The 12,455-nt window shown below is 43.5% G+C and overlaps 1 protein-coding gene across 2 annotated transcripts in view; it reads left to right on the forward strand.

Annotated features, from left to right (window-relative positions):
* Window positions 1–232: 232 nt before the first annotated feature.
* The window catches only part of LOC128973008 (follistatin-related protein 4-like), a 266,784-nt gene continuing 254,561 nt past the window's right edge, over window positions 233–12,455 (forward strand). The window contains exons 1-2 of one of the 2 annotated variants that reach the window (XM_054389163.1): window positions 233–324; window positions 409–568. In XM_054389163.1, the coding sequence (XP_054245138.1) occupies window positions 440–568 (129 nt within the window). In that variant the 5' untranslated portion in view covers window positions 233–324; window positions 409–439. Of the gene's footprint in view, window positions 325–408; window positions 569–12,455 lie in introns of those variants that run through there. The other variant, XM_054389162.1, reaches the window with a different exon arrangement.

Here is a 12,455-nt window from a genome sequence, read left to right on the forward strand (position 1 = left end):
TGCTGAAGGTACAAGCGTGAGTCTCTGAGTGTCCCTGTGCTGCTAGGCTTTTGAGATGGAAGTCACTCTTTTGCTTCTGTCATATCATAATACTGTGTTGGGATGTGGTTTGCTTTTGACCTCAGTAGTTAGGTTTAGAAATCCCAGGCCTCCGGTACTGTAGGTGCTGTGTGGGAGCAGACTGGTAACAGCATGTTCTGTGGAGGGTAGTTTTATGGTAAATGTTTCACAAAACTGCTCCAGTGTGGGAATTCATTGCTTGTATGCTGATGGGACAAAGCAGGAAAATCTGTGTAGTCCATGTGCTGTGGGAATCTGCCAACTCCACTAGCACTGATCAAGTGTGGATGGGTGCCTTCAGCTGTGTTTTGGAACTGAGCTGGCTTTTGCTGTGAAACGATTGCTTCATGACTCTTCTCTTGCTTTCCACAGACCTGAAATGATGAAATCAAGAAGCTTTTGGTTGTCTCTCGTATTGCTTGGGGTTTTCCCATCTGTCACGAGGGGATGGATGGACGTGGACAGGAGCAGAAGGCTGTATTCAGATGTGGGGAGGTTGCATCAAGAGGTACTGTACACCAGCTGCTGCTCTAGCTCTTGTATTTCATTTTTGTTCTGTGTTCAGGCTCTCCATGCTGTGAAAAGAGGAAACAAGTATATATGTATATTTGTATTAAACACCTGCTGAGGGTGTCAGTGAAGAACCAGTGAAGCAGAAGCTCTCACACTTTAAGTATACTGACGTGTTCTGGGAGTCAGATTGAATCTGGCCGACATGGAGATGCTGTCTTTGCCCCAGAGGCTTTATGGTATGTTGTGTCCTGGGGCTGCTGGGACCAACAGAACTAAATTTAATAAGCAAAACTTGTCCTTGTTCTTCATTTGGGTCATTGGACCTTCAGGTGAAACCTGAAAATGTCCTTTTGCTGCCTTTAAAAAAAGAAGGGAAGGTTTAGTCATACGTGGTACTGAGAGAACCAGCAAAGTTACTGCCCAGAGCAATTCCCTCCAGGTTTTCTGATGAAAAACCCTTGTGATGTGCAAAGTAGTTGGAAAGATAGAGCAAGGTGGCTGTAGTGAGGAGTGGTGATCTTTGTCTAGCTGGAGATGATCCCTGGTGCCAGGCTTGGTGAGCAGGTGGGCCTTGTGTCCCACGACATAAAGCAGGATGGTAGCACACTCTTCAGTCCCTGGGCTTGTGGGAGTGGAGGAGCAGATGAACCTGTTCTCAGTGCTGAAGGTGACAGTGCTGGCTTTCATTGCAGTGATGTGGATTAAGCAGGACTAGGACAGTGATCATCCCCACCTCCTCCAGCACTGGTGAGGCTGCACCTTGAATACTGGGTTCAGTTTTGGGCCCCTCACTGGAAGAAGGACATTGAGGTGCTGGAGTATGTCCAGGGAAGGGCAATGAAGCTGGTGAAGGGTCTGGAGGACAGGTCTGGTGAGGAGTGGCTGAGGGAACTGGGGTTGTTTAGCCTGCAGAAAAGGAGACTGAGGGGAGACCTGTCTCTCTACAGCTACCTGACAGGAGGTTGGAGTGAGGTGGGGGTTGGTCTCTTCTCCCAAGGAACAAGCCATAAGAGGTAAGAGCCTTAAGCTGCAGCAGGTGGGGTTGAGGTTGGACATTAGGAATAATTTCTTCTGTAGAAGGGATGTCAAGCACTGGACCCGGCTGCCCAGGGCAGTGGTGGAGTCCTCATCCTTGGAGGTATTGAAAAGCCATGGAGATGAGGTGCTGAGGGACATGGTTTAGTGGTGACCTGGCAGAGCTGGGTTAATTGCTAGATTTCATCTTAAAGACCTCTTCCAACCAGAAAGCTTCTCTGATTCTAAGTAGGTCCCCAATTGGTGCAGCCAGCCATCAGGTGCAGGCTTCCCCAGCAGGGACACAGGGGCTTTCAGTGTGACTTGCTGCACAGCTGTGGGTAGGCTCCGATTTTCATGTCTGAGTCTGAGACATAAGAATAAAGCCATAAAAATCTAAAAATGTGACTTTCATGAAAATAAAATGATGAATGTTGAAACAATTTTAGTTACTTAATTAGTTCCTGATTATCACAGGCTTGCTAAACGATTGCTCAAATGCCTAGAAGTGGGAGCTGGTAGGGGAGGCAAAGGGAAGGAGGCTTTGGTATTTTTTAACTGCCATTGCCTGGAACACTTATGTGCTGGCAGCCACATTAGTCAGTGCCAGGCTAATGATGAGCTGAAATTGGATCTATTTAAGCCTCAGGATTTTGTTCTAGTTGGAGAATCCCATTTCTGCCAGTCACATTCCATCTACAAATACCCCCAGTTACATGTGTGATTTCAATAAAGCAACTGAAGCCAATTCAAAAGATGCTTTTTGATGCTTAGGACTCAAGAATCATTGCAGTGGAGCTGAAGATTCTGAAGTTTTGAGTTTTGTCTTGGGTGTATTTTTTCCTTCAAGTATCCATCTGTGATGGTTTGAAACTGTCTCTTTAATTTTTCTTTGCAAAGTTCAAGCAGAGAAAGTGAAAGAGTGTAAATAAGTCACTGTTGGGTGTAAGAAAGCAAAATAATGATTGTTCTAAACACTTCCATTGGATAGATAGAAATGTTTAAGAACTATTACCCAAAACAAAGTTCTGTGAAAATGAAGAGTTTCCTTCCACACATCCACTGTTTTGTTGTTGTGTGGACTTGGGTAGTACACTGGCACTCTGGTAATACCTGCTTGTGTTATTTTAGATCTCTTTTGCTTTTTAATTAAGAATAATTAAATATTTGCAGGCTTTTGCATTCAGAAGGCTCATTCTTCACTAATTCATTAGTTTAGGTTCTTTGAAAAAAGTTTCTCTGAGGAACTGAATTCATTACTGAAATGATTTACTTTAACACACATTTCAGAACTATTTTACTACTTGAAGGACATTAATTCATTTGATCTTTCTCTAAAACCCATGATGTTATTGCACCAATTGCTTGATTTTGCTTGAGGTGAAAGGATCTAAGCTAGGGATGCATTTGTGCAAATGTGGGCAGAATTTAACAGGGGTGAATATTAACATTTGGGATATAGGAAGAATGCAGTTAAATACCTTCAAGGGATGCTGGTTATTATGCAGTCTTTTAAAAAAGTAATTGCACAGAAAGCTTGCTCCACAGAAATAGTGTTTATACAGTGGCACCAAACACAAAGCTGAATCTGGAAGCCCTGAACAAGCTTTTAGGTAGGTCAGGCAATCTGAGATAACTGCTGTTTTCTCTCCAAAGTTGTTTATTTTGCCTTCAGGAAAGCAGTTTAGACACAATACTTGTTGAATAATAAAAATCAGCTGAAATTCTTTTCTGGTGACATTGGGCTTTGTTCAGTTTGTTAGTTACCGAGTTTGTGATTTGATTAATGTGTAATTCTATTAACACACGTTGAAACCCGTCCCTCACAAACAGAAAGGCTCCCAGCAATTCACTAAAATTGCTTTTAAAAAGTGTAAAGGGTTGGTTTACAGGTCAAATAATTTGAAGTGTGTTCTGATTTAAAATTCCTATGAACTTCATCAAAGCAAATACTTGGGTATGGGTCACTGACCCTCACTAGTACTTGTTCTGATCTACATAGGAACGAGTTTACTGAGTCAAAAACATTGCTTAATTTATGTTCAGATTGCTAAATCGATTTCTTCATGGTCTGTGGTAGAATTATTGCAATTGTGCTTAGCATTTTTAAAGGAAAAATAAGTCTTGAGGCTGTAGACTGCAATACACAGGCCTTCTATGTGAGAAGTGAACTTTAACAAAGCCATAGTGCTTGTTTTCTCCATGCTTGTGCTTTCACTTCCCACATTTATAGGCCATGTTCCTAAGAAGTTTTTCTGACATACATTTAATCCTGAGTAGTTAATAAACACGTGCTTCCAGTCTGAAATTCCATGGGTGTAGAAGGAACTGAAATGGAAAAACTAATTAAAAAGGACAGTGTTAGTACAGGAAAGCTCTTGAAGCTTCTGAATGCTGCATGTGGACTTCTCTGGAGCTAGGAAGTGCAACTTCCTGGTGTTGAACCATCATGGGACTAAATTCTGTGGAGTGCAGTATGCCAAAATACCTAAATATATAGAACCTGCTGCTCTGGGGTCATGTTTTGGACAGGCTTTGCCTCTGCCTTCAGGAAGGCTGCTTCCATGCTAATGACAGACATTCTGGAAGTGAACACATTTCCTAGGCAGCTCTGTGCTGGATTAGAAAGACTTGGAGTTGCTCATGAAGTACCACATGATATTATCTGGGGTAATTTTTGCTTTCTTGAAAGGAATTATTGAAAATGTAGCTCTTCAGGTCATTGGCAGTGGTTGGGAAGGGAGTTGCCAGCATGAGCAGAGCAGAAGAGACATAACCTGGATCTGAAGTAACCCAGGAGTCCAGACTTGAAGGAGAACCTGGCCAGGAGACTCTGATGGAGAGCCATTGGTAATACTCCCCACAGTCTCTAATCCACACTGGTAGCTCAGACTGATAGTTCCTTACTCTCTGAGAGACTGTTTTTGTGTATGTGCTGAATCCAACCCGGTTTTGCCATGGTTCCTGGGGCAAGTTTCTTAATCCATGGTACAGCAGAGCAGTGCTGCAGGTTGTCCTCAGCTCTTCCAGGGGTGGTTCTCTCCCATCTGCTGCAGGGAGCTCCTCAGACACAAGTTGGCACAGTGCTGTGTCTTGGAAATTAAATTCTGTATTGTGTTTTCTGGGGCACTGCTGGCAGGTAGCCTGAGCCAATTGTCCTAGCTGGGTAGTGTGAAAGTGGAGAATAATCCTGTGTTGTGGTACATGTAGAGTTGTTTTGTAAATATTTTGATGTCACCAATAGCTCCTGAGTGGTTACAGTACAGACTGTCAGGCATCCTGATGTCTCTTCTGGGGCTATAGAACCAGCACTGCTCTGTGGTTTTTGTAGAAGTACTTAACTGCTTTCCTTTGGTGTTCATGCCATGCTCTGTTTTTGCCACCTATCCTGCTCTGTAAGAAGTCTCATGAGACACCAGAAACATGTGTACAGCACCCTACACTGCTGTGAGAAGAGCTGTGTCCCTGGGGAGGTTCCTCCAGTGTGGAGCTGACAAGTGATGCTCTGAGTGCTCACGAGTACCAGTGGCTGTTGCAGATCTGAGCATTGGTACATTTGCTTTCCCTCTCTGCATGCTGCAAGGTGGTCATACCTCACAAATGCACCTTAACTGTTTGTTCCCTGTAAGGAACAAGAAACTGGAATGCAGTGGTGTGTCTAATTTGGACTGTGACAGCAGTTTGAGGGTAAAGCTGTGCCAATGTTATTTCAGTTTCTTGATATTTTTTTTTACCCAGTATTTTGTTACTTTATCTGGATTACTTCTTAAATCATATTGCCAGCCTCAAAGGGCATGAACTTGAACCTGGGAGGTTCTGAAGGCAAGGAGAAAATTCTTTGGTGTGAGGGAGCTGGAGCCCTACAGCAGACTGCCCAGGGAAGTTGTGGAGTCTCCTTCTCTGGAGGGATTCCAACCCTCCCTGGACATTGTGACCCTGGGCAAGCTGCTGTGGGTGCCCTGCTTTAGCAGCGAAGCTGGATTAGATGATCTTGAGGTCCCTTCCACCCCTCACCACACTGGGATTCTGTGAAAGTGTCACATGTAGCTGTACCACACTCATTTTTGCACTAATCAATGTAGCAAACATGCTAATTTCTTTAAGGTGCTGTAACTTCCTTGGCAGATATTGAGTGTATAGGATATCCATCGTTTGACTTGTTCATTAGTTACACTTGCATGACACTTGAGCTGCTTAAAATCTCCAATGAATGTTACCTTAAACTTCACCTTGACTCCAAACAGCTGTCTCATACCAACTCTTCAGTGCCATCCTGCACTGGTTAAAGCATCCCATGCGAGTCCACTCACAGCCTCAGCTGTGCTTGTCCAGCAGTATCAATTAATGCTGAAATTCCTAAGTATCCTCAGATTCTTAAGTATTGTTTCCCTTTCTGCTGCAACTGAAGATCACAGTTGGTTATTCCAAGCAGCAGAGGAGTCATGGGGATGATTTTCTGCTCCTTCCCCAAGCAAAGTCGTATTTCCTGATCTGACAGACTACTAAAGCAGTACTTAGGGAAGTAAGGTGCAAAATTGCAAAGGCTTTTGAGAAAAGCTTTTGCTTATAATTTCAACAAAGGCATAATTTCAGAGCATGAGCTTGGACTAAGACAGGCACAGTGTATCAATTTTGTTTGCAGTTGAAGATCTAATATCCCTATATTTATTTTAAGAATTAGTAATGTATTCTCTGCCATGTGTGTGCTCTTCCTGCTTGTAAGTCAGTTTGGAGAAAGGAAGGAAAGAATCAGATTTGAATTAAAATCTATGCTGGGCTGCAGCCTGCTCCTCTTAAGTATTAATGAAAGTAAAGGGAGATGAGACTTAAATTTATTTTTCCATCACTTTGCTATGTACTGATAATCCACTCCTTGCTACTGGCATTTATGTGGTATCCTTAACAAGCTGTAATTGCTCTTTGTAGACCATCCTAAATCTCACCCAGTTTTATTATCCCCGTGGAGATGAGAAGCTTTTGCTCTCAGTGCTGATAATCAGAGTTCAAGGTGCTGTGGAATATTTTCAGAGTATTTGGATACACATGTTGGGGTCCTTCTTCTGCATCCCTGAACCCCAACTATCCCTTTCCGTGTACCCAGGGATTTAATGAATGCGGTATCGTATGGGATGGTATCTAGAGGGTTTAATAAATGCTGTATCTTATGAGCTGCTATTATGCTTGAAGTACTAGAGAATGTGAATGTTGGGTTCCTTGGGCCAAGAGAGAAACTGTATGCTCAAATAATGGCATAAAATTAGAAGAATTTTACTTATTTTAATTGGATGGTTATGATTTAACAGTGATATTTAACTGTGATGACAGGATAGAATCATAGAATTGTTCCAGCTGGAAAAGATCTTTAAGGTCATCAAGTCTACCTGTCAACTCAGCACCACCATGGCCATTAACCATGTCCCCAGGTGCCACATCAACACATTTCTTGAACACCTCCAGGGATGGTAACTCCATCACTTCCCTGTTCCAATGCCTGATCTCTCTCATGTGAAAGAAATTGTTCCTAATATCCAACCTAAACCTCCCCTAGTGCAACTTGAGGCTGTTTCCTCTCATCCTATCACTAATTACTTGGAAGAAGGTTCTGCCCCCACAAGGTGGTTTATGGCCTGATGATTTGGGAGTTACAGGAAGGAGTTGGCTGGAAGATCCTTTCAGAGGAGAAAGAGACCCAAGTCCTTGTCTTGTATCATGCAAGTAGGTCTCCAGGCATGGAGCTACTGGATAAGAATGATGGCAAGCAGTCATTTTAATATGAGACAGTGTCAGGAGTTGTCAAGATTTACAAGAGGCATATCCTATTACAAGAGGGATGTGGACATGCTGGAAGGTGTCCAGAGAAGGGCCACCAGGAAGATCAGAGGGCTGGAGCACCTCTCCGAGGACAGACTGAGAGAGTTGGGGCTGTTCAGTCTGGAGAAGAGAAGGCTCTGAGGTGACCTTATTGTGGCTTTTCAATATCTGAAGGGGGCCTACAAGAAAGCTGGGGAGGGACTTTTTAGGATATCAGGGAGTGATAGGACTAGGGGGAATGGAATAAAGCTGGAAGTGGGGAGATTCAGGCTGGACGTGAGGAAGAAGCTCTTCACCATGAGAGTGGTGAGAGCCTGGAATGGGTTGTCCAGGGAGGTGGTTGAGGCCCCATCCCTGGAGGTGTTTAAGGCCAGGCTGGATGAGGCTCTGGCCAGCCTGATGTAGTGTGAGGTGTCCCTGCCCATGGCAGGGGGGTTGGAACTGGATGATCCTTGTGGTCCCTTCCAACCCTGACTGATTCTATGATTCTAAGATGCACGTGCAGCAGAAGTTAAAGATGGAACCCTCTTGTATGCAGTCCCTTACAGATGAAAAAAATCCTGCCTCCTTTAAACTTCTGATAAGATGCTGTGTGTGATACCTCTTGGTGGTCCTGCGCTGCCCAGTCTGCTGCATGCTATCACCTTCTAGCTCACAGCAAGCAGGACCCCCAGCTGCTGCAGGGCTGCCCTCCCTGCAGTTGAAAGTGGTTCCTCAGATACTAACCATCTTGAATTTTGTTGTAGCTAGAGCTTGGATGCTGTGAATGGACCATGGACTCAGGGTGCCTGGCTCTGTGCCGAGCTGTTGCACAAACTGGCAGCAGGAATCAAATTTCAGTAGGTTTTTCTCATGTCACAGTTGAGCAGCTGTGAAAATCATAGCTGGGTGGGGAAATGCTGCTATATTCCCCAAGCAGAGAATAAGATCAGAGTAAAGCACCTTGCAAATAAAAAGAAATCTAAGGCTATTTTAAGATGTGCTGTGATGTGGTAGAGGGTTATGCTTTCTGATAATCTGTTGAGAAGATGCTTAACCTTTAAAGTCTAAGGTTGACTAATATTGACTAATTGACAAAATAGTGACTGATTTTTGTTGTTTGGTTGGTTGTTTTTTTTTTCCCCCAAATGTAGCATATTCTCTCTTTAAAAGGCTGTAGCAGTAGTTTTTCAAGGAAGACACTTTGATTTGAAGTACTTTCTATCATCAAGCAGGGGAATTCTCAGTGGCTGAGATTAGGAACAGGGCATGCCTGCAAATCCAGGGCTTCTAAAACAGGCATCCCATGAGCTTCCTTATGACAAGGTGGAAATTTATGGAGCTATACCTGAGTTTCTCATATGAAGTCCAGAAATAGTAGTGAGTGAAATTAGAAATGCAGCAGTTACCTCAATTAGCTACCGTATGGGTGAGCAGATGATACTGTGTGATGTGAGACATCAGAGCTTCTCTGTGTTTATACCAGACAGGACAAATCTCAGTTGCCAGTGTCTGTGCTGATAGCAAGCTTTCTCTAAACACTAGTGTGCGATCTGTTCTTTATTTTTTTTTTAATTATTTTTGTTTTGTGCCTGCTCAAGATACAAAGTGCATATGCTGTGCCTTATTAACAGCATCTCTTTTTCTTTGGAAAAGTATTCTGTGTTCATGGCTGTAAAGAGAAAATCCTGATTGTCAGACTGAGCTGTGTACTGGTCATAACCACTGCAAATGGTTTAATGGTTGTGGTGGTCTTAGCCTGACAGCTGGACTTGATGATCTTAGAGGGCTTTTCCAAGCAAAACCTAGAATCGGAATTCTTGCTGTTGCAAATAAGCTCCAAGATCAAGTCTGACCATCAACCAGACATCACCATGGCCATTAAATCATGTTTCCAAGTGCCATGTCTGCATATTTCTTGAACACCTCCAGGGATGGTGACTCCACCATCCCCCTGGACAGCCTATTCCAATGCCTGACTGCTCTAGCAGGAAAGGAATTTTTCCTCATCTCCAAACTAAACCTTCTCTGGCACAATTTCAGGACATTTCCTCTCATTCTATCACCTGATCCTAGGGAGAAGAGACCAACACCCACCTGGCTCCAGCCTCCTTTCAGGGAATTGTAGAGAGCCACAAGGTCTCCCCTCAGCCTCCCTTTTCTCCAGGCTGAACAGCCCCAGTTCCCTCAGCTGCTTCTTGTACAATTCCTCAAAAGAATTCTATTATTCTGTGATGCTCCAGACCATATTCAGGATGTTCACACAGCCACAGACTGGATGTCAGTGTAATTTTTTTGACCTTTCACTTGAGCTAAGGAAGAGCATGCTCTGAAGGGGAGAAAATTCTCTGTGATGATAATCTATTAATAGCCACAGTCACTTCTTTATTAATTTGCTAAAGGAGTCAGGGCTGAATATTTAGAAATTGTACAGCAGTTAGGCCAAGCCTGAGAGCTGGTCTGTGGAGACTTGATGCATGCAGAGGTAACATCTAATTTAGTGATAGACCCAGCGTGAGCCCATCTGCATGTGCTGAATTTGATTTATCCCTTTGCCCAAGCACTGCAGTCTCCTCCACACTCTATCTGTAAGAGGCTTGCTACAGTCCAGCGATACAGGCAGCTTGTGCATCTGAGATGTGTTCCCTGTTCCATCTGCTCTATTGGGCAAAGTCCCCTATGTTTATCTTTGCTTGTGGCCATAAAAAAGGGAACCCTGCTGACTAAATCTACATCAGTATTAAAGGGCAGGAAGCTGAAGACACTGCAAGGTTATCCTGTGAATTGCTGTGCTTAAAGGCAGTTAGTCCCTGTTTGGTACCAAACTTGGTGATCATACATGTTAAGCATCATGTTTGTGGGGTCAGAGGTTGCTAACAATGAGAATGACAAGTGCACAGCCATATATAAATCTCTCTAAATACTGGACTGCAAATGGGGGAAGTTGGGAAAGAGACACTGTACTGTGAGGGTTTACACCTTGAAATACTACACTGAGGTATTGCTTGCGATGTGTTTCTGAGCATGTCTGGGTTATAAGCACTCATCCTTTGGCTTTAGTCAAAGGAGAAACCAGGAAGAAATAGCAGATAGCAACTTGTCTTTCTTGTTTTCAAGTCTAATTGTTACTGTTTAATTACTAGCCTTGCAAGGCATGCTCACTTTTCTCTTCACATTAGAGTGAAGAGTAGGAAATTGCATGTGACCACATGTGGATGTGCAGGGACAAAAGGAAAAACAACTGTTACAGAAAAATCAGGAAGCAGTCCCTTTTCCCTTCTCCCTGTCTGTGTGCATCCCATGTCACTTACAAACCAAGTATAAGGTGCTGTGGAGCTACCAGAGTTCGGAACAGTGCTTTACTCTCCATGCATTTCAGAGCAGTCTTTTAGGGCAGGGATCCTTGTGCCATGCTCCCATGCTCTCTTGTGCCTGGTTTGCAGTGCTGGGGCTCTCGTGCAGCTGCCTTGTGGGGAACAAGTACATCTAGCCCTGAACTGGGGAACCATGTGTGACAAACCACATGTGGTTATGATTGTTGTCAAACCATGGGCTGGTTTAGTAGAGGGCTGGCTGGGGTGCCCACACTAAGGAAGACATAGACCTGTTGGAGTGGGTCTAGAGGAGGGCCAGAAAATGATGAAAGGGTCAGAACACTGCTGCTGTGAGGACAATCTGGGAGAGTGGTTTTTTCATCCTGGAGAAGAGAAGGCTCTGGGGAGGCCATACAGTGGTCTTCCAGTAACAAAAGGGGGCTACAGGAAAGATGGGAAGAGACTCTTTATCAGAGTGCTGCAGTGATAGGATGAGGAGTAATGGTTTCAAACAAAGAGGGTTGCTTTAGGTAAGATATTAGTAATAAATTCGGCAGTGTAAGGTTGGTGAGGCTCTGGAATATGCTGCCCCATCCCTGGAAGTGTTCAAGTCCAGGCTGAATGGTGCTTAAAGCACCATTTTATTTCCACTGCTACCAAACAACCTGAAAGTGGTTTTGCTGCTTGGATCTGTCACTAATGACTGTCAGTAGATCTATTTGCAGCATGATGGCCACCAAGCACTGTACTACATGGTGTATTCCCTCTATGTAGTTGCATTTTAACTCTGCCCACTGAAGTTTTCCCCCTCCCTCCATGTTTGCTCTGAATGGAATCTGATTCTTCATTCCAGAAGCGTTCTGCTCATCCATGGACCCATGATTCAGCATTAATCAGGAGCCTTATAACACCAACCAGCTATTATGTCTTGGCAGGACATCTGGATGCTGTCTGCTGAAAGACTGGCATTCCCTTTTTGTAGGAGTGGAAAAGGGCTTTGTGCAAACCAGTTGTTAAACTGTGTAAGGTTCATGCAGGTGAACACATGGCAGCTACAGGGAGTGGAGCTGTGTGACAGCAGGGAGTGAACTGTATTTCTGATTTTGATTTCTGGTTTTGTCCTTCCTAATCCAGGCAGGATTAGTAACCGTACTTGATAGTGCTGTGTCTGCTCTCGTGCACCGACGCTGGGTTGATTGGTTTTTTGGAGATGTGGTTTTTTCAGTAGCTATGTGTCTGCTGAAAAGCAATAGTGGAGCAAACATGCTACATTGATTTCCACATAATAATGATTAGGCTCTTCAGATACAGCACACAAGGACCTTTTGTTCTGCATTCAATTAACTAATGTTAGAAAGGAGGGAAACAGGCTCTAAAAGCAAACCTTGACAAATAAAACTGTTGCACTGCATTAATGAAATGCTATTGCAAATGCTATTGGTGAAAGAGCTTTAGAGAAGGAATGAGAAATCTGAAACAAAATTGTCCCCTCAAAGCATATGATTTATGCTTTGATAAAATTAGATGTTTAGTTAAAGGAATTTGCAGTCATTAAATGGTGCCCATGAAATAAGTCTCATTTATAACCATCTGCTTTATGGCTTCTGCAGAAAAGGATTCCTCAGGCAATGCATCTGAGGACTTCAGTGTCATTCTTGTCAAAATAGTTTGTTTTTCTAGTAGTAAAACTACTAAAAGCTCTGTGTGCTTTTATTTTATTTTTTACTACAGAGCAGTATCTTATACTTCAAAGCAAGGGTGACT

The sequence above is a fragment of the Indicator indicator genome, chromosome 18 (assembly GCF_027791375.1).
Source record: "Indicator indicator isolate 239-I01 chromosome 18, UM_Iind_1.1, whole genome shotgun sequence".
NCBI lineage: Eukaryota > Metazoa > Chordata > Aves > Piciformes > Indicatoridae > Indicator > Indicator indicator.